At 35.5% G+C, this 22,540-nt stretch overlaps 1 protein-coding gene across 2 annotated transcripts in view; it reads left to right on the top strand.

The window, feature by feature from the left end:
- LOC106137310 (glypican-6) overlaps positions 1-22,360 on the top strand; it is a 73,449-nt gene extending 51,089 nt beyond the window's left edge. The window contains exons 3-11 of one of the 2 annotated variants that reach the window (XM_013338120.2): positions 4,791-4,914; positions 5,243-5,353; positions 6,974-7,130; positions 12,180-12,342; positions 13,114-13,695; positions 14,222-14,378; positions 15,120-15,298; positions 15,963-16,091; positions 16,793-22,360. In XM_013338120.2, the coding sequence (XP_013193574.2) occupies positions 4,791-4,914; positions 5,243-5,353; positions 6,974-7,130; positions 12,180-12,342; positions 13,114-13,695; positions 14,222-14,378; positions 15,120-15,298; positions 15,963-16,091; positions 16,793-17,070 (1,880 nt within the window). In that variant the 3' untranslated portion in view covers positions 17,071-22,360. Of the gene's footprint in view, positions 1-4,790; positions 4,915-5,242; positions 5,354-6,973; positions 7,131-12,179; positions 12,343-13,113; positions 13,696-14,212; positions 14,379-15,119; positions 15,299-15,962; positions 16,092-16,792 lie in introns of both variants that reach the window. The other variant, XM_013338119.2, reaches the window with a different exon arrangement.
- Positions 22,361-22,540: the final 180 nt, after the last annotated feature.

Here is a 22,540-nt window from a genome sequence, read left to right as displayed (position 1 = left end):
CAAAGTACCGAGGTATATAACCAAACCAAAAGTTACAATATTAAATGTGGATCTCTCATTCTACCGCAATTTTATTTTGAGAGCAACTACTAGCGATAATAGTCTAAACAAAATTAGCAAAAATAAACCCGATGTCAACAAACAAAGATTTGATTATAATGAAACTTAATCGTTCCACACTAACAGTAATAGCCGTGAAGCTTCATTTAGAGGTTGAGATGGACGCCGGACTGAGGAAACTCATTAAACGTGGCGAGCTGTCAATAGTCTCTTTATTTGGTGCAGGAGAGGAAATGAGTCTGGAACGGGAAACGATGTAATTATTCCCAGGATGGTAAAATGCTTGTCTGCAGCGATCGACGGCTGGTCAGTCGGGGAAATCTATTGGGTAGCCGAAAATAAATCGGATTGCTTCACCCATTGGTGAGGTGTTTGATAGATCGTTTAGGATACACAGTAGTCTAAAAGTAGTTCTACAGTGGTCTAAAAATGGCATGCATTTTGTACTTACAGTAAAGATATGAGGTTCATTATGACAAACAGAATTGATGTGGAGTTTAACATAAGTAGGTGATAATAATTCAAGATTCTTCATATTTTTTTAAAAGTTGTATTGAGAAAGATATTAATTGACAAACGCAAGAAAGAACTATGAATAACTATGTATTTATTTTCGTGAGAATGGCATCATTTAAGTATATAGGTTAGTTTAATCAGATTCCAATAAATTTTGCATCTCTGATCATATGGGCGAAAATGGTCGTTTAAAAAAAAAGAAAAACCATTTAAATATTACCCAATCCTTACATTTCCTCGTATTATCGGCCGATGGCGTATATTTTAATTGGTTGATACCCGGCGCCGCTCTCTCGCCATATTTGGACTTCTCCGGTCTCGTTGGGCTTCTCCCAGGCACCGGTATTTATAATCGCCACCACTGGTAACTGCACACAGTTATGTGCAGACCTACTTGAGGGTTCTGCCTTATATATATACGAATAATCTTGAAAAGACTGTAAGGCCACGCTCAGGTGTAAGGCTTAATGATGGAATTGAAATTTAAATAGTGACAGCTTGCTATTTCATCGCCTAAAAGAATACAAGTTTATGTATTTCAACTGAATAAACTGAAACAATGAAATACTTTAATGAATCGCACATATATTTGTTCATTGTGTAAAACCTTTAAATTTGTATAGGTCAAAAAAGATACGTTATTCAAGAACGGATCACTTTGCACCCTGCGGCCTGTAAAATTGCCCTTCAACGGTTGGCATAGCCGAAATAGAAAAGGTTACAGTTAGTACAAAGGGTAGGTCTGGGTACTCTCTATATGCCTCACAACCGAAGTCTTTTATTGGTATCAGGTCAAATGGTGTATGGCTATTGGTTAAATTTTTCCTAACATCTTCTTCCAAGGCCTAGTCTCGACATGATTATTGGGAGGTAGGAATAGAAAGTAGAATCAAGTATTTCATACTTACACGCTAGCTTGGAAGTCTATTCCCGTGCAGATCGTAAAAGTCTGTCAAGGGAAAGGCTTACAAAGCTGGAATGCTGTAGGTGATAGGCTAGCAACCTGTCACTATTTGAATATTAATTCCGAGCCACAGTTGAACGGGACTTTTCAGTATTTTTAAGACTGTTGGCTCTGACTAATCTTTAATTGATCAATATAAACGTCATTTTATTCTTGTTAATATTTTACCTGTGCAATTATGTTAAAGCCAGTCGAGTATTAATATGAATGATCGCTTACGTTATTATATTGTAAGACGATCGCTTAAAATATGTCCTTCACACCTACCAACTTAAATTTACGATGTGCGATTAAACTTTATTTCTATACTAATAGGGCATGTAATACAACACCGAATGTTACTGTAGTCATTTGTTTTCGGTCGGAAAACCGATCCTGCTTAGTTTCGTTGGCCACAAGACGTCCTCATTCACACCTAACTTTATGGCTAATTTGAAGAATTTTATTACAGCCTTTTTATTGCTCAATGTTTATGTAAATATCATCATTTTTGTTTATAGAGACATTAACTATTAACACTACAGACACAATTTTGTATCTGACATGGAGGGAGATATTTAAAGTTGTATCTTTAGTTTTTACACAATAGTGCTTTAAACCTTCGGAACCTGAAGTCCTCTGGTCCGCGGAAAAAACCTTCAATTACAATGGAGATCGCCTGTAGTTAATACATATAGGTAGCTTTATACCTTCAAAATATGCTGAAATTGTCAAAATACTTATATCATTAGCGAATCATTATTCTTCATTTATCATGTCATATGATCATCAGAATACAAATAACAAATTTTTATCTAAAAAATTCAGAAACTTCATAATTCACACGACGATTTACGTCGTCATCTCGTGTTCCACGAATAAATCAAGAACAGTGAGATTAATATGGCATCTCTCATAGCTAAAAATATTTAGACATTCCCTCACCACTTACCAGCTGCGCCCGCACGTGCGGCAACGGAAGGGCGGCCGCGAACTTCTCTCGGAGCTAAGGGACTGTCCACACTGCGGTATTCGCCGCGCGACTTTTATCCTCGCGATTATTTTACTCGCCTCTATTTATATGTTAAAGTGGCATCAAATCTGCGAAGTTCTGTTGCTTGATTTTTTTCCACAACACACCGCGATATTTTGCAAAGTTTGTCTTTCGAATGTTTTACTTTTACTGCGGCTATTCTTCATGTAAAATTTTAGAAAAATATAACCATAAAATGTTATTAAAAACAAATCGACTAGGTTTTACGCTAATTAACGATTTTGAACAAGGATGCATCTTTTAGCGAACATAACCATTACATATTTAAATGTATTTAAGTACTTAATAAATAAAATCTACTTTCGATTACTCAATATAAATACAAAAAAAAACAATAACAAAGATGAATATTGTTTCATAATAAAAATCGCAAAATATCCACATGGATTCAATGAAATATGTCACTTCGCTTTAATGGTGTGTGTGCGCACCTCAAGTCGTCAACTTGCGGTCGCCGTTGCAACATGCAGGCGGATGCAGTTAGAATCCCGCTGACTGTGAAATTTTATTGAGCGCGTAGCTTCTATGTTTGCAAGTTGCGAGAAATGTGAGAGTGCCTATTTTATTGTGTACTTGTCATGAGCACATTCATAAGAGTAGGTACGCACTTTCATCAATGTGAGATGTTAAATTCATATTAAATCGAAATATCATAAAGGATTTTATGTGAATGTGATAATATCTACAAATAATATTGAAAGAAAATGTGTATATTTTTGTTCATTAGTATTGAATAAACTTAAAAATTATTAGAAAAATTTGGCACGGGCATAGAATAGATCTTCAGATAGAGATACGATGGCCAGGAATCACCACGGCCGCCGTGGAGCAACGAATAAAAATTTATCTTTATTAACTTTATTGTTACTGCAGATTTCATATTAGCAACAGTACCTACCTACATATTCCCAGTTTTTCCGCTATAAAAGGAAACTAGTTGCAGAATTAATCCGCGAATATTTTATAATCTGTCACTACCTCATATCCTCAAACCACGCATCGTTACTGATCGGCACGCGATGCTTAACCGAGTAATCGATTGAAGTGTGCGAGTGCGATTCTTCTAAACGGTCCACCAATTGTTTCCTCTTCCGCTCACAAAATGTTAGGCGAACAGATGTTGAGCTGATTTGCCAGAGTTTGAGAGCCAACGAAAACACAACAAGTCTCTTTCGATAAAGTTACTTTGAGAATGATAAAGATAGACTTCAGAAGATATTAGCTGCGTTCGTACAAAAAATGTAACGGATTTTTTTACAGTAATTTCCGTTTATCTTTTAACATAGACTTGAGATTGAAACTGCCACTAGTTGTAGTACGTACCCTATTGACTTTAGAGTGTATAAACATTAAAGAATATGAACACTTGAGTATTCTTAATTCTTAAATGAAGGAACAAAACTTTAACTGCTGCTTCCATTTTCATTAATTATTTGTCTAACATTGACTGTTCTAGTTTGTCATTCTTACTTACCTTATCTTTAACATTTTCATAAATTTAAGCGAAAGGTTTCAATCCGAATCATTCGCTCTTGCATCATCTCTACACTATTATTATTTTGAGCCACTTTCCTTGTATACGCATTCATAAATGTCAAAATATCGTTACGTAGATTGACGGGCTTGGTTGCTATTTAGGAAGCAGGATGTAAACGAACTGTCGAAAAAGTTTGATCGCAAGAAACAGTAGCTATTGCACCTCCATCTTCATTAATATCATTAATTATTGCATTTACTGCATAGGAATTATAATTAATTCATTTGCTTCGATTAACTAGTTTCTGGTAACGCGTTGTATTATTAACCGCTTGACCGTTAGTCGCAATTAGTTTTTTCGTTGCTTTATTAAATAGGTCAGCCACATAACTGTCATTATATGTAAACTGTTTTCAATACATTATCATAATTAACTTAATCTCTATTTCATTCTATTTCATGGTAGTTAAAATTTACTTAGTACATCATTGTTTAGATTTTTAGTGGATAAATGAGCCACTCGTAATTTAAACCGACAAAAAGTAGAGAACCTTTTCAATTCGACATATATATTTTATTATGTACAGCAACACATTTATAAATTTAATTAAATACTATTAAACTATTTTATCCGAATCATCTTTGAATTTACGAGTACTGTATAGACGTACTGAAGGTCAACTGTTAATATTATTGTAGTTGTAAATCGCATCATTGAATTAATGTGACTGTTTGTTGCAGAGTTCTTCAGAATACTTTTGGACGAGTCTCGAAAGAGTTTCCACAACATGTTCAAACGCACGTATGGCATGATCTACGAGCAACACTCCTTCGTCTTCCAAGATCTCTTCAATCAGCTTGAAAAGTAAGCAATTTATTTATTTATTTCCTATTAATTTTCAATTATTTGATCATCATCTCTTTTATGAAAACTTAAGTGATCTATCAGTAGAAAATTTGTTTCTTTGAAATTAGTATTATATGCTATTGGTTTCAAAGTAAAATGTGGCTCGATGAAGACAGTATACATCCGAATTTTTTACAAAAGACTGTCTGAACAGCATGGAAAATTTGGTTCACAAGTTGTTTGTGCTTAACTCACTTCCGAGAAAAGAGAGTGGTCTTATTTCGAGTGTGATAACATAGTTATATGATTTCAATATGCCTATCTACAATTATCTATTATTTCCCAGGTACTACACGAAAGGCGACACGAACTTCGAGCTGATGATGGACAAATTCTTCTCAATCCTATACGAAAAGATGTTCGCAGTATTAAATGCACAGTACCAGTTTGATAGCAGGTTTGTATTCAAAATTTAAGTACTTATTTTTTTCATATATACACGCCTCTTCCCCGCAGAGAAAGGCAGAGACGACAACTTTTATGTTTTTTCCGACTGAACCAGACTGTTGTTTTTTTTACATACATATTTAAAATCACGTCTGTAAGTTATGGTAGACAAGACAGAGCCAACAGTCAGGCCATGCTTAGCGAATAATGTCAGGTTGCTTTCGCAAGTTTATTAGCCTTACCAGTAGTCGCTTTTTACGACATCCATGGGAAAGATATGGAGTGGTCCTAATCTAAAGTCCGAAAGCCACACGGCACCTTGCTCAACCAAGACTCATTTTGAAAGAATCCCTGTTAAAATAAAGTTATTGATACTATTAAAAAGTTATTGACCATATTAATACGAGTATAAGCCATTAATCTAAATTCAGTTATCATCCACAAGTTCAAAAATAGGAATGAATTCCATTCAACCATTGTTTACCCACGGAAGCCCTTAAACAGGCTGATTCTATATCATTTTGTATCGTTTTCATTTCGAATGGAACCTCTTTATCCCATCCTAATTGAACTCTCAGCTGTTACGGGTCACGTTTAAAATAGCTTGTGGGACCATATCTTGACACTTAAAATTTGTTAGTTAAACGCTAGAGGTCACTTTGTTCGCGGAAAAATTGCTTTCCAGAAATTATTCTATTTAATTTTCAATTCAATATTTGTCTCTACTTTTTTTCCATTCATAAATACAACAATTGCAAAACGTAACCCTTTTTATACGACTTCGAATGATAACCACTCGCCATGCGTGGCGGTATTCTAGAATAGGACTGCAGCTTATCAGAATGCATTGTGCCGTGCCACTTAATGTCTCGTTACAGTTTTAATCGTTTGTTTACGTGTCTGTAACGGTTAAACTGTCCACTTGAATGTTTCATTAGCTCTTTCCATCGTAAACAAATGAAAAAGTTTGTTTTGTAACAGGAACTTAGTATCAGTGTGCCGTGTGTGCTTCCCGACACCAATACAAAAAAGAATAGGATCATTCCATCTCTTTTCCATGGATGTCGCAAAAGGCGACTAATGGATGAGATTCTTCTTATGGGCTAGCAACCTGTCACTATTTGAATCTCAATTCTATCATTCAGCCAAGCAGGTGAACGTGGCCTATAAGTCCTTTCAAGCCTTTTGGCTCTGCCTACCCCGCAAGGGATATGGACGTGATATGTACATATGTATGTAACGATTTTATTACGACTACGAACGATACGCACACGCCATGCGTGGCGATATTCGTACTCCCGCTCACATCCACAGCGCCCTGATGCAGAGCCCGAGGTCCGCTCAAATTGTATACTATCACTCCCTTTACAAACTACATACATACATACATATGGTCACGTCTATATCCCTTGCGGGGTAGACAGAGCCAACAGTCTTGAAAAGACTGAATGGCCACATTTGGCTTAATGATAGAGTTGAGATTCAAATAGTGACAGGTTGCTAGCGCATCGCCCAAAAAAGAATCCCAAGTTTGTAAGCCTATCCTATAGTCGCCTTTTACGAAAACCATGGGAAAGAGATGGAGTCTTACTTTACAAACTCCCACTTAAAATCCATCATCTCCCACCAGGTACCTGAAATGCGTGAGCAGCAACATGCGCGACATCCAGCCGTTCGAAGACGTGCCCCACAAGTTGTCATTGCAGCTGCGACGGGCGTTCGTGGCCACGAGGATCTTCCACAAGTCGCTGCAAGGGGGCGCTGACGTCGTGAGGAATATGAAACCGGTGAGTACAATACGCTATTTACATCCTACTACTATTATAAAGGCGAAAGTTTGTATGGATGTTTGTTACTCTTTCACGCAAAAACTACTGAACCGATTACCATGAAATTTGGTATGTAGGTAGCTGAAGACCCAGAATAACACATAGGCTACTTTTTATCCCAGAGTTCCCGCGGGATTGATAGGGTTTCCATGCGGACGAAGTCGCGGGCGGCCTCTAGTACATACATACATATGGTCACGTCTATATCAGAGCCAGTAGTCAGAGCTAATAGTCTTGAAAAGACTGAATGGCCACGTTCAGCTATTTGGCTTAGTGATAGAATTGAGATTCGAATAGTGACAGGTTGGTAGCCCATCGCTTAATAAAGAATTCAAAGTTTGTAAGCCTATCCATTAGTCGCCTTTTACGACATCCACGGGAAAGAGATGGAGTGGTCCTATTCTTATTGTATTGGTGCCGGGAACCACACGGCACTTTGTATTGATGCCAGGAACCACATGGCACAATATATAAATATGCTTGATATTTCCACGAAAAATATCAAAGAAGGACTCAAAAAAGACAAATCTATACTAATATTTTAAAGCTGAAGAGTTTGTTTGTTTGTTTGAACGCGCTAATCTCAGGAACTACTGGTTCGAATTGAAAAATTATTTTTGCGTCGAATAGACCATTTATCGGGGAAGGCTTTACACCGTATAACATCACGCTGCAACTATAAGAAGCAAAGAAGAAAATGGAAAATGTAAAAAAAAACGTGGATAATTATTCATCCTTGGCTTCAATGATGCCCAAAATAACAATTACACGCGGACATAGTCGCGGGCACAGCTAGTTAAGTATATGTCCCTGGGTGGTCCCGTATTGCCATTCTTCCTATTTCGTTACCACGGTGATAAACCGGCATGGTCAATGGGCAATGGCATCTTAATTCGCCGGCAATTTTGTCCAACAGCAGGCAGGCAAGTTCATTGCAATTTAGACACTATGTTCTTGCATTTAAGACTTAAGTTTTGTTGCCGTGACTGTTGTGGTTTAGTACGTTTTATGGACAAACTACGTCAAAGTATGTATGATGTACCCATTAGCCAGAAATGGTCTGTTACGTGGTTGTCCTACAAGGATACAAGTGTCTTGCAAATAAGACTTCACGTTGGACATACTGGGAGTTTAAACGTAGGTACCAAACCTACATAATAAATTTTATTCAAAAGGTTAATGACCCTTCTGTCACCGCACAACGCAACTACACAGTGTAGTTTTACAAAATCTGTGCCACAGAGTAATTATTACCTCGGTTTCGAATCTACGGGAATTTAAAAAAATCCTTTATTGGTGAATGCTTCTTATACCTATATAAAACAAATGCTTCTATGCCTATCAGTGAAGTATCTATGTACTCATATTTCTAGTTTGGCTATGCGTTTTCCACTTATCAATTTATATTAGGAAAAAAAGAATTAGGGGTTCTTTTTTTTTCAAATAATTTAAAAAACCTATACGAACTCACAAAATAAGACTTATTTTTGTGAATAAATAAAAAGTCTTTTTAATAGACATCGGGAGTCAATCAAAATGCTATTATAATAGCGGATACATAAATAATTCTGTTAGCTAATCGAACGGCATTATAGATGCAAATTTGACTGAATCAATATTCATCTCGCTACACGCCTTACTTTGTGAGTATGACATCAGTGCATAAAGCCGATTTCACATTAAAAAAGTGGGCACGCGAAAGTCGTAAACGTTACCAGATGATTTTCTTATTCGGAATTTCGGGTATAAAAATTATCAACTAATTTATTTTCATTTGAAGAGCTGAAAGAAATATACCGCGTTTTACATAATATGAAGGTCAATGTAGTGTAGGAATCTGTGAATGAATGCCAATGCCAGAGCCATGTAACGAAGTATTTACGAAAAATAAAGCGAATTTCGCAACCGTTACTTCGTTCAAGATACATTGACAAACTTAATGAAATGAAATATTCTTTATTTACTTGAAACATGGTACAAATGGGTGTAAGAAATATATGTATATGTGACCTTACATGTTCCGCCAGAAGTATGGCATGTAAAAACTTAATTTTTACATGCCACAACTTTTGATATTGCAATAAGATTCCACAAAAATATAAGCCTCCCGTAATTACATGAATTTTTACTATCTTCTGTGTTATATTTAATACATAAAGCTTTATTATAATGACATACGTACATTTGCCCCTATAATGTATGTGAGTCATATCTGCGACTTGTAAGCACATTGCTCCCATTTGGCGCCAACGACGAGCTGTGATTAAAATAATCATTAATACAGCTTCTCTGGAAGAACGCTTTTTAGGGGTCAGTGAGAGAATTATTTATTAAGTAAGAACGCAAATATTAGGGTTTAGTAAAAAAACGAATAAGTTGACAAAAAATAAAGTAAGTAATAAGAAATTAGTTATTTCAACAGAATTAAAGACAGGCTTTTTATCATTAAAATTTTGCCATTTCACTAGCTGTCTTCAGATCACAGTGTTCGAAGCGAAAGTTAAACATTTAAATGGGAATATATTATCACACACGCTTGGTTTGAGTTTGAGAGAGAGAAGACTTATACCGGTGTCATCAGGAACCTATTTGTCAAGATCAATAAATAAAAATTACTAGGGTTTAAATCACATGTTAAATCAAAAACATAAATCATACGCAAATAACAAATAAATAATAACTCGAAATGAAAATTATTTTCTCGCAATATAAGGAACACCCCCGTTGCAACGAAACCCTTACTTCACCAGTTTAATTTAATTGTTCATAATACCGCTTGGTAGATGGACTTCAATGTTTTTTTTATTGTCTTCGTCATCGGTCTGATATAAACTTGTACTTTCGAGCTGTTAAACAATGCAATAATTGTTGAATGCATCTTTTATTACGACCGTCAACGTGGTCATTTCACTTTAATTTTCATCAGAATAAACCATTTAGATGTATCTATGTATCTAAAATTAATAAAGCCTCACACACATGTTGAGCTAATGAAAGCTATCGATCATTAGAACATCTTCTTAATTATAAATAATATGTCAATGTTACCATCGTTCTTTGGTTGGCTTTGAAAGGAGATGACTTTCCTCTTACACCGCCCACAGAATGCTAGCTTATTCCACCGGTCGTGTGTACATAGCTTTAGTAGTAAACTTTTGTGTCAACGTATTTACTGACTGAACCCTAAAATATATTTTAGTACATTTTCCGATCAAGTCCGTATTTCCTATGCGTAAAGCGCACATTGATATAACATTTATAATCAATTATTTTTATGTATAGTTTCGTGTAAGTCTAGTGTTTATTTATTTAAAGTTTTTTGTACAAAATACATATGTATATATAGCACAATAGGCGGACTTAAAGCTAGAAGCATTATTTATGAGTCAACCATTGGGTATGACAGAGAACCATATCATCGATTTCTTTCGGCAAAAGAAGAAAGCTTTTCTTTCATGGCGAGTCTTTTTGTTGGAAGGTTTAAACCGTCAATTCCCACTTTGCTCGTTGTTCTATTAAATAAAAAACCGCAATTAAATGGTTGTATGTAACTAGAAAGTATTTAGTACTTACATCATAAGTTTCATTTTGTACCCTATTGTGTAAGAATTGCTTCTATATTCTCGCAGATTAAGAGTAAGCCTTATGAACTTCTATTAGTCTAGAAATCTACCGCTGGTCTCAATTCCATCATTAGGTCATGCATCTAATCGCACAAACTTTGTGATTATGTCTACTCTACTGTCTTTAGCAAGAAAAAATGACTTATTATGTGTTGCATACAAACATATTATAACCTTTATCCCTTGCGGAGTAGATAGAGCCAATAGTTTTGAAAATACTGAAAGGCCGCTTTCAGCTGTATTGCTTATAATAGAATTGAGATTCAAATAGTGACAGGTTGCTTGCTCATCGCCTACAAGAAGAATCTCAAGTCTATTTCTTAGTCGCCTTTTACGATATCTATTTGGAAAGATATGGAATGGTCCAATTCTTTAGTGTCGGGTACCACATGTGTTGCTCTCGCGATAAAAAGCCTAAAGGCTGAAACTCACTCGCTCGTATAACCGCTCTATTTCCTCTTTACTTGTTAAGATAAAGCAACGTTAAGCAAACAGCGGCTGGGTGGGTCGCATTACCTTTTTTGGTAATAAATCACACTAAGGCCGGGAGAGTAAATAGCATACGCATGCGTGACTCAAAGAATTTTCATTAGATATCGTGGAAGTACCTCTTTATATGATAACCAAAATTGAGCTGTATTACACTGAAATAGATGTTAAATTGCATAATAATTCATAAACAAGTCAAAATTGGTTTTGCATTTAGGAACTTTGGGGTCCCACATATACATAAATAGTTGACCAGACTCAACGAACAACTCCTAACCCTTATTATTTTCAATTCAGTCTAAATAAGTATGCAATTAAATTTATTAATTAAAATTTGGAAGATATAAGTAGGTATTTTCGACAAGTTTACTATAGGTACACTTACTCACTCATTTCCTTGAACCCTCTAAATATAGCGTGAAGTTCACCCAGAGCCGCTTTGATTCACCTCGCATCAGGGCTGATGATGTCATGCCGAAGATTAATTGTTGTCATTGGTGCAGGCTGGATTATCTGTACAATGTTAATTATTTTATAGATGCTTGTGAGAAAATGTTTGAGTTTAAATTTATTAATTCTTATTTTTACTAAATCACCTGGTTTTCTTTTATTAAGAGATTTTAAACTAAAGTTTAATTACAGTGTAGCTTATTTGACTTAGTAGGTCTAGTAACATATTTTAAAAACAAACTATTATATTTAAGAATTTAAAAAAGAGAAATCAGTTCATGAATGTCATTTATTTAACTATTATAAATTCTGAATTAAGTGAATAACTTATCTTCAGAGCATATAAAATTTACAGTGTTTATTAGATGCAATATCTTACATATTAATACAACTAGATATAAATATTATATATCCAAGGTATTAACTAATATTTTCCATGTTACAGGTGGAAGTGAGCGTGGAATGCGCACGCGCATTCGCCCGTATGTTGCACTGCGGCACCTGCAGTGGTATCGAAGTAAAAGCGTGCAGCCGGTACTGCCACAACATTTTGAGGGGTTGCCTGCCCACATTCGCAGATCTCAACGAGCAGTGGGATGCATATGTCGGTGAGTAACTTATTTGGAAAATTGGTTTGGGGTTGGGGAAAGAGTTTGGATCCCGGCCAGGGCGTGATGAGAAATGAACTATCTCTGATTGGCTTGAGTCTTGGATGTATACCTGTATATAATTAGTATCTCGTAACACTAGTCTCGAACTTACTTAGAGGCTAACTCAATCTGTGTAATCTGTCCCGTATACATATATACATATTTATTTCATGGATACATAAAATATCAAATACCCCTGTTTCCCGGAAGGGAAGGGTTTATCTTGTCGCTTGCCACGATCCCTCCATATTTTGTTCATTTCATTCCCATTCATAACTCTCTTCATGCAAGTCCGTTTAGAGTACTATTGACCAGACCTTTGGCCAGAACGTCTCCGATATAATCTAGCCGATAAGCTCGGTGGAGTGATACTATGGGCAGCGCACAATGCATAGCTGATGGGCTTCAATGAGAATAGCAATCAATCTTTAAGGTTTTTATGGGGTAACCTATGTCAAGCAGCGGACATATTATTGCGGCTGAAATAAAATGTACAGTTTTGTTACAACATGCCAGTTAAAGCGATGCTTCATAAGATTTGTCTACGAAATCACCCCGCCTGATATTACAAAAATTTACCCAAAAATGCAAGTCTTTACGGAACCTACTTTAAGTATTGTTAGTTTAATTTAAGCATAACGTTACCATCATGTGCAATAAAAGGTATAATTTAACCAGTATTGCAGTGCAATTCCAATAACTTACCAAGTGTAATATTCCCATTTTCAGATGCCGTAGACAAAGTGGGCGACCGGTTACTGGGGCCGTTCAATATTGCTATGGTGGTCGAGCCAATAGACATCAAAATCTCCGAAGCGATCATGAGCTTCCAAGAGCACAACCAGGAGATATCAAATAAGATATTCTCGATATGCGGCAAACCAGTTCTGGGCGAGAACGACAAAAGCAGCGAAGACACCGCGGCTTTTGGTACTCCTGAGAGGAAACGCAGATTCGCCAGAGCCTTGCCCGATTTCGATTGGAATCCTAAAACAAATGATGTGGACGATTTCGAAATAGAAGCGTCGTTCGAGAGCGTCATCCACGAGGATCCATCTCTAGTCGGTTTGAGGACCCCCGAAGGCATCCGGAAAGCGACGAAAGAGATGGAGGAACAGGCGAAGTCGCGGGAACGATTCTTGCAGTACATGAAAGGGAAGATAAATTTGGACGAGTATGAGGAATATGAGGAGCCTGAGAGGACGAAGCGGGAGGCGGCCGCTAGTTCACAGCTGGACTTCAGGCTGTACGAGGTCGATGAGAGGAGGCCGAAGAGTAAGAAGCCAGCGGCGAAAGTCGAAGAGGGACATGGTGAGTTTAATAACTGCAAAAAAATCATAAGACTTATATAATTTACTCATATAAGTGAGTTTCAATAATTTTCTTGTATAGGACTTATCCTCCTAAACCTTGGTTGGTATAAGTTTGTATTAACATTGTGAATTAATCTTGTTTTATTCCTTCAATCATACATATGTTATGTGCCGTGTGGTTCCCGGCACCAATAGAAAAAAAGAATAGGACCACTCCATCTCTTTCCCATGGATGTCGTAAAAGGCGACTAAGGGACAGGCTTATATACTTGGGATTCCTCTTTTGGGCGATAGACCAGCAACCTGTCACGATTTGAATCTCAGCTGAACGTGGCCTTTCAGTCTTTTGATGACTGTTGACTCTGTCAACCCTGCAGGGGATATAGACGTGATTATATGTTATGTTATCATTATGCGACCATTATGTCCGTGTTGTACCTGAAAGATCATATAAATATAACACAGTCCAGTGCCCAGTCATATTTATATCAAAGAAAATAATAAATATTTTTAAGTTATATCAGGTGCGGATTGGGGCGCGCCCGCACTACACAAGCTAGTGCGTGACACGCGATCCCGCTTGAGAGAATCGCGTCGCTTCTGGATCCAGATACCGGTCGTGCTGTGCACCGACTTAAGTACCACCGGCGCAGCTTGCTTTAACGGATCTGCTATGGGCAGGTAAGAATCAAGAAGTTTCTCGTTGTTTCTCACCTTGGACTGATTAACTTTCGTTCACGTATTATGTTGATTAATCTAACTACAAGAGGACAGGTTAAGTTTCTCGATGTTTCTCATTGTTTCTCGCAATTAACTAAATATTGAGGATTCTTCACTGAATAAACTTAGGCTAGCTTAAACCATTTTTGTTGGAAAATGGGGAATCATCTTTTTTTTCTTTCATGTGATTTTAGAACATATTAAACAAAAAAAAAAAAGATTCACATAACGTAATCTTGGTCGCGTCGTAACACATTTTGCGAGCTTCTCAAATACATAACATAAAATAAATAAAATGGAACTTTATAATCTATAATCAAATTCAATAAAATCACCTATGTATGTTATGATCTCAGCGATTTGGTAACGAGATTAATGATTTTTACACTAAAACGAACGTTATCCACATCGCAAAGGCTTGATCCAAGCTCACAAATTAGTTGTATAATATCTAATATTTTCCCGTAATGCAGCTGTATTATAATATACTAGCGACCCGCCCCGGCTTCGCACGGGTGCAAAATTCGGAAAAAATTATACATAAATACCTTCCTCTTGAATCACTCTACCTGTTACAAAAAACCACATCAAAATCCGTTGCGTAATTTTAAAGATTTAAGCATACAGACAAACAGACTAAAATAGAGACTTTGTTTTATACTATGTAGTGATGTTTTCTAATGAATCAAACCTTTATAACAGTTACACCAGAAGTCCGGCTGGTGAAGGTAGCGCAGCTTTAGCTTCCAACCCTGAAGTCAGGGGATCTTCGTCCCCCACAGCGTTGGAAACTAAGAGGGTTCAACTTGAAGGCTTGAAAGCCTTAACCAGCAGGCTCAAGGACGCTTATAACGGCATCGAGGTCCAGTGGAAAGGAGATGGTAAGTTTTTTACACTATAAATTATCAAAGACGAACATACATACGTATAATCACGTCGATATCCCTTGCGGGGTCGACAGCCAACAGTCTTGAAAAGACTTACAGAGGAAATGAGATTCAAATAGTGACAGATTGCTAGCCGATCGCCTAAAAGCAGAATTCCAAATTTAAAAGCCTTAGTCACCTTTTACGCCATCCGTGGGAGAGAAATGGAGTGGTCCTATTCTTTCTTCTATTGGTACCGGGAACCACACGGGCATGTGTCGGCAAAAGGTCAAGTCAAGATTACGCTTAATCGACGAGCTGCAATGAAAAAAATATACGAAATTGGATGAAGCGAAATCAGTATCAGTGGATTGATGTAAATCTAAAAAATATAATATACTAGAGGCCGCCCGCGACTTGGTCCACATGGAAACCCTATCAATCCCGCGGGAACCCCGGGATAATAAGTTATTCTGGATCTTTAAATACCTACATATCAAATTTCATCGTAATCGGTTCAGTAGTTTTTGCGTGAAAGAGTAACAAACATACTGACATCCTGACATACTCACAAACTTTCGAATTTATAATATTAGTAGGATTTTTCGATGACACGTAACAAAATATAGTCTCAAAATGTACGCTAAAGGCACATTAAAAATATAACCTCTTATTCCAGATTTACCTCAGCCGTCGGCTTCGTCTCGCATCGACATCGGAGACTTCGGCTCAGGCTCGGGCTCCGGCGACAGAACCGACGACACAGAAGACGTGCCCGACGATATCGACGACGGGGATTATCCTGAAGGTAATAGCTTGTTTCTTGTTAAATCTACTGTCTCTTTCTTGGGGATCGTGTCTTTTCTAATATATAAATTTATTTGACGTCAACCAATGTTGTTAAACCATACGTTTTGACAATTATTAAGCGATACGAAGTATCCTATAATAATGAATAAAAATTTTGAATTTGAATTGAATTTGAATAATAGATTTCAACTCCTATGGCGACATATTGATGATGCGGACTGTTCTGATGGTGAAAGATCTCTTTCTTCCATCTTCTGTCTATCTTTACCGAGACATAGAGAATTCTCTATTGCGTGAGTCGTCTCGCATGTAGCAAAACGTTCATACATATAATCACGTCTCCATCCCTTACGGGGTAGACAGGGCCAACAGTCCCGCAAAGACTAAAATGATGGAATTGAGGTTCAAATGCTGACAGGTTGTTAAGCCATCACCTAAAAGATGAATCGCATGTTTATTAGCCTATCACTTAGGCGACTTTTACGATATCCATGGGAAATGGAAAAAAATGTGTAAAAGGCAGTAAATAGAATTAATAGAAATTTAAAGTCTTAGGATATCAAGTCCACGTCCTGTATAATACTCTATCACCATTTTTATAAGTAGAAAAATTTAATTTATTAGATACAACCGCAAAATCATCCCGTGACTTCATTATTGTTTTCGTTTTCCAAATGCTGACTCTTATCAACATTCCAGGCTCGGGCGAAACCCCGCCGGAGGACCCGACCGAGTTGAACCCCACTTCGACCGAGGCGCCGTTCGTGCCGGGCATCGTGGACGCGCCGGACACCAACAACGTGGACCTCCGCGGCCGCGCGGACGGCGGCGCGGAGCCCGGCGCGGAGCCCGACGCCGCGGCGCCGCGCCCCGTGGCCGACGCGGCGGACAGGCCGTCACTGCACAAAGCGCTGTTCACGTACGCGCTGCCAGTCGTCTGCGCGTGGTTCGGCACGATCGTGACAGATCTGTTTTAAATTCGAATATAGAACGTTACGTTGTGATGTGATGAGTGATAATTGCAAACGGTGGTTTCGTATTTCGAATTGCGATTTGATTTGTTCGTTTCACGTCTCGACCAATCGGATTGAAGTGTTTGAAATTTTTCGGCTCGGAAAATTAAAATTGTGTGAATGGTTATGACTAGTTAATATTAGACGATAATCGGACCAATGGACGCAAAAACAATTAAAGTAACGTAGAATTCCAGTGATACCGAATACTTATTTAAATGTATCTTTGTCCTTCACCAGTGGCTATCATAAAGATATCTTACAAAATTTAAAACCTATGTTTCAGTGATTTTCGGACTTTGCCCGATTATCGCCTGATAATTTCCATATTTATTAAATATCTTTAAAGCTTTTGTTTTGTCGATTATAATGTAGATTTTATAAATTGTAAAAGATTTCTCTCTTTTATTAGATTAAAAAACACGTATTTATAGCAATTTTATATCAAAGTTATCTGTTCAAAAATCGTTATCGGAAAAGGCGAGACTATTTACTTTAGCTTATAATAAAGTGTCATTTTTCTAAAAGCAGCCATATGTGTTAATATCAAGTAAACACACCTATTCCGATGTACGATTATCGATTGGTTGAGATTGTAAAAGTGAAACGATGTTGTAAATAGACTAGTCAGTGTGGAGCGAGTGAGCGCGGCGGGCGCTTCTGTGATATGTGGACTTTTTTGGACATGGACTTTTTTGAAAAAATTGAACTAATTTATTTCATTTTCTAATGAATTCTCGAGTGATCGACAATAAACGGGCCCGTGTTATTATTTTCGCCATGATAACGTTAGGTGTATTTTTTAATAATGTGGAAATTTCATGAAATTAATTTAGAGAAATCCAGCCAAATTGTCGTAATTATTTAAAGGTCTTTGTAAATATTTTGTGTAAATTTAAATCAATTGAATAGATAGTTAATGTGTTTTATTCGTTTTGTACGTGTTGAGTCTACAGTGTAGATATCATTTTTAATTTACTCGAACTACGAAAATGTATTCATGAAGTTTTCAAATAATAATCTTGAGCAATTTTTTTTTTACAATACTTTTATACAGAAATATTTAGCAATTATATCTTACATAAATAAATGATTATTTAATTATTTTTTTTACTTGACTTTCAAAAGTCTACAAAAATTAGTTTGGGAATGAATAGTCAACATCTTTGCCTTATCATGTAGCAAAAAAAAATATTACAATGTTTCATACAAATAAAGAATTAAAAAAATCCGATTTCTATAAGGAAAGTTTTTCATCCTTAGCTGAATTTACCGTAACAGATCTTGTACACGTTAAACAATATTATTCTCTCTATCATAAATCATCAATTGAGTGTAACATTTATTGCTTTATTCTTTATTATTATCTATGTGGACATAATCTATTGTATCTAATTGTAATTCTACTGTAAATAACATTAATTCATAATTTCTAAACTTAAGAGACTGATTTTTTTTCGATTAATTTGTTTACAAAAATCATTGGATTAAGATATTATTATTATACTAATTTTTAACCGACTGATGTATACATAATTCGCGGATATATTTTTTTTTTAATTATTTGGCGTTTGACGGGCGATTAACCTTGTGGAAAATTTATATTCTTAATTAATATCATGAAATGTAAAATCAAATAATAACACTGCCATTAAAATATAGTAATTATCTGAAAATAGGTTTGTATTGTCATAGCAAACTTCAGAATGGAACTTTTTATTTAATTTTGATTGCAATTAAAATGAATAATTAACTTTATATAGTTATTCTTTTTCTACCATTATATATATTTTATGAAAATTTTGATATTTTGATTCTTATATTTTAATCGCCCGCTATAACGCTATTTTTTTTTTTTTGTAATATTTATACTTTTGGCTTCAGCTTTATTTTACTAGTGAATATATTGCTATATAATGTGTAAATACTGGTAGGAATAATATTGTAACATCAAAAATTATAATTTTGAACAGTCATTTTTAGGTACCCCACAGACTTTCTGAGTCGATAGTTTTTATAACGTGCACTGCGCAACGTAATACGCCATTGAGCTACGCCACGCCAACAGTCCACCCTGTTCCACTTTTTTTTAATTTGGCTTAACGCACACCTTTTTAATCGAACTAAGCACAAACCATTTGACCGTGGTACATAATTTAAGTACAATATGAAAGATAACATGGCGTAATAAACGCTATAAAAGTAATTATGAAAAATAAAAAATAAAGCAAGAAGCGGGGACCAAATACATTGTAATGTGCCATCTTACTTAAGTTTTATTTGGAAAATTTATTTAAAACTTGCACTTTTTCAGAACTGTCTACGGTCCGCAAAATAACTTTCTTTGATATGTATTTTCTGTAAAAAAAGTAACGTTCTTTTTATAATTTTTAACCTATATAGATTAACTAACTGCGATATATGTTCTCGAAAAAAAAATACAATTTCCGAACGTTTCATAATGTTTTTGTTTAAACTTGCATATTTTCCATATCATATTTGAATTTATATTTTTTGTATAGTTTTATAATAACTATTATATACTAGGACTTAAAGATTTGGACAACAAAAGTAAAAATATTGTTTACCTTACGTAACATATAGTAGAGGACTGTATTACTGTATGTATGATGTATATATTATTATCGATAAAATTTAAAGTCTTTAAGATCTTACAAATTGGGCTGATGAGTCGTTTTGGAAATACAGTAATTATAATCACCAACTTCAATAAGTGGAACTACATTGTTTCTTTTAAGGTATTAAACTAAAAATAAATATATATATATATACGGATTTAAGCAAAATATTTCAAAATTTTACGTCGATTCCGGTTTAAAAAAAAAAGTATACGAATACACAAGAATAACAAAAAAATAAGCGAAATAACAACTCATTGGTCCAAATAACTAACTGTTGCTAGAATATGTAGTTTTTATACTGTTTTATGAATAACAGGGTATCGATAATATCGAATCAAAGAATTCGTTTCTCAGCACTGTAACCTAATTTGCATATTTAGACAAAATACATTTTGTAAGACCCGTCGAAAAATAGGCTTTATTAAAGTACACATTGGCAATGCAGTACGAAATATCACTATCACAACATAGTATAAAGCAAAGTAGCTTTCCGCGTATGTCCCTCTGTATATTTGTATGTACGTCAAAACTACACAACGGATTTTGATGCAGTTTTTTAAGTGATTCAAGAGGTGTATTTATGTATAAATGGTCGTGCGAAGCCGGGACGGGTCGCTTGTTTAAAATAAAATACACAACTTAGTATGTATATTATGTTATTTACTTTTTGCCATTCATTATCAAATAGAACTCAATCGTACTAACGAGATTACATCGCAGTGAAATTGTGTGAAAGTGATAGCAATACGTTTGCGTAAGAAGAAAAAAGATGACACTATATGGTTGTCTTTTTGTCTGGCTAAGGAAACTTTTATTTTAAACTAACTCACACTGCCCTCAAATATTAATGTTTTTCATACTCGTCAGTTTAAAAGTCACACGTGTCTTGGGAAAAAATCTAGTCAAAAGTACTTTCGGTGTTTCTGGTGCTGTCTGCTGTATGCATGGACGCGGATCATTTTTCTCATTCGCGTGTGACATTTCCAGCCAGTATTCCAAACTACTTTTAATCACTTAGTATATAATTAAGGAAGTGTCTAGTCTGCCACCAGTGGTCATTTAATAAAAATAAATATACTGCCACTTGTGGTTAGATAAAAAATTATATTATTCTGCCGCTATAGGCACAATAACAAATAAGGCTATTCTGCCACAAGTGGCAAGTCAAACCAACAAAATATTCTACCGCTAGCTAGAGGCAGCATACCTACCAAAAATAAACAGCCACCAAAGCTGAGGCAAGCCTTTTGCGGCAATTGATATACTTATCAAAAGTAGTAAATGATACACGATTTCTAAGAAATATATTTATTTTTCATGTACGAGTACATAACAACGTTTATTTAGATATTGTTCTTTTTTTTCTTAACTCCTACTACTGTTAGATCATGTCCTTTGGGTCGACCTCTGCGTTTTCGGACAGCTGGTAATCTTATTGTTTGATTAACAAGAGCATTACAGGTCTATGCCTGATTTAATGCCTTTAGCTAATGCTATTTTTGTCATTTCTATCTTCAGTTTTTACATGATTCTCAGCCTTTTCTAGATTTTGTTTCTGTTCAACAGGTTTCTCTATATGTAGATTTATTTCTTTCTCATCCTGTTTATTATGTATTATAAGTTGTCTCTCTGCGTATTCTATATTTACTATCTCTAAATCTTCTGCAGTATGGTCGATTATATGTAGGTACTAGAGGCCGCCCGCGACTTCGTCCGCATGGAAACCCTATCAATCCCGCAGGAACTCTGGGATAAAAAGTAGCCTATGTGTTATTCTGGGTCTTCAGCTACCTACATACGAAATTTCATGGTAATCGGTTCAGTAGTTTTTGCGTGAAAGAGTAACAAACATCCATACATCCATACAAACTTTCGCCTTTATAATAGTAGTAGGATGTGCCTTATTTGTTTTTATCGTTACATTTTCATAGTTTTTTGTGTCTTCCTTTTCTGTTTCTGGTTCAATATGTATTATTACATGTGTCTCTAAGTTTATTTTATTGCTTTCTTTTTGTTCATTATGTATTATTACTATATTTTTAGCAAATCCAATTTGCTCTGTTTCTAAAACCTCTGTAGTGTTATTGTTAATTTTTATGTTACTTGTTCTTTTAAACATATTTTCATCTTTATTTCTGTCATCATTTGTGACAATCCGCGGCTAAAGGTACCTTGTGGTCGATGTGGAGTTATGCATACGGTAGTAATCTGGGATTAATAAGCTGTAGATATCAAAAAAGATCAACCTCCTACGATGTTTTGTTACGGAGATACAATTTTTTAAAAATTATACTGAAAATTGTGCAATTTCGAGAAACAGACATTTTAAGTTCAGCCACCTCGAATACTATGTTGCCGTTGTTAGTTACATAGTAGGCAACGAAAAATTATTCTTAGGACTCCTGTCTTTTAAAGAATGTTGAGACAACTTTTGTATTACTAATCAGAACCTTGTTATGGACCAACCAATGTGTCTATTGACCAATTTCTAAAAAATGATGTTTTGTTTAATTTTTCCAATTTCGTGCGATGAGAGCTACAGATTTTTAACTGACCTATTAGAACACGATTTCGAAAGAAAATCTTGACAAAATAAAAACAAAATTAGGGGTGAAAATCACCTTTAATAACTTTCATGCAAAATCACAAAACTTAACAAATTTCAGTCGTAATTTAACAAGCATTATAATTTTTCATACATAAATCAACGAAAGTCTTTCATTCACTTGAAATAACACTGACAATATCAATAATTTAGCTTTTTAAGTCACTTAAATCGCAGCTTAAACTTA

This window comes from Amyelois transitella, chromosome 4 (genome assembly GCF_032362555.1).
Source record: "Amyelois transitella isolate CPQ chromosome 4, ilAmyTran1.1, whole genome shotgun sequence".
Taxonomy (NCBI): Eukaryota; Metazoa; Arthropoda; class Insecta; order Lepidoptera; family Pyralidae; genus Amyelois; species Amyelois transitella.
This window is presented reverse-complemented; position numbering and strand designations above follow the sequence as displayed.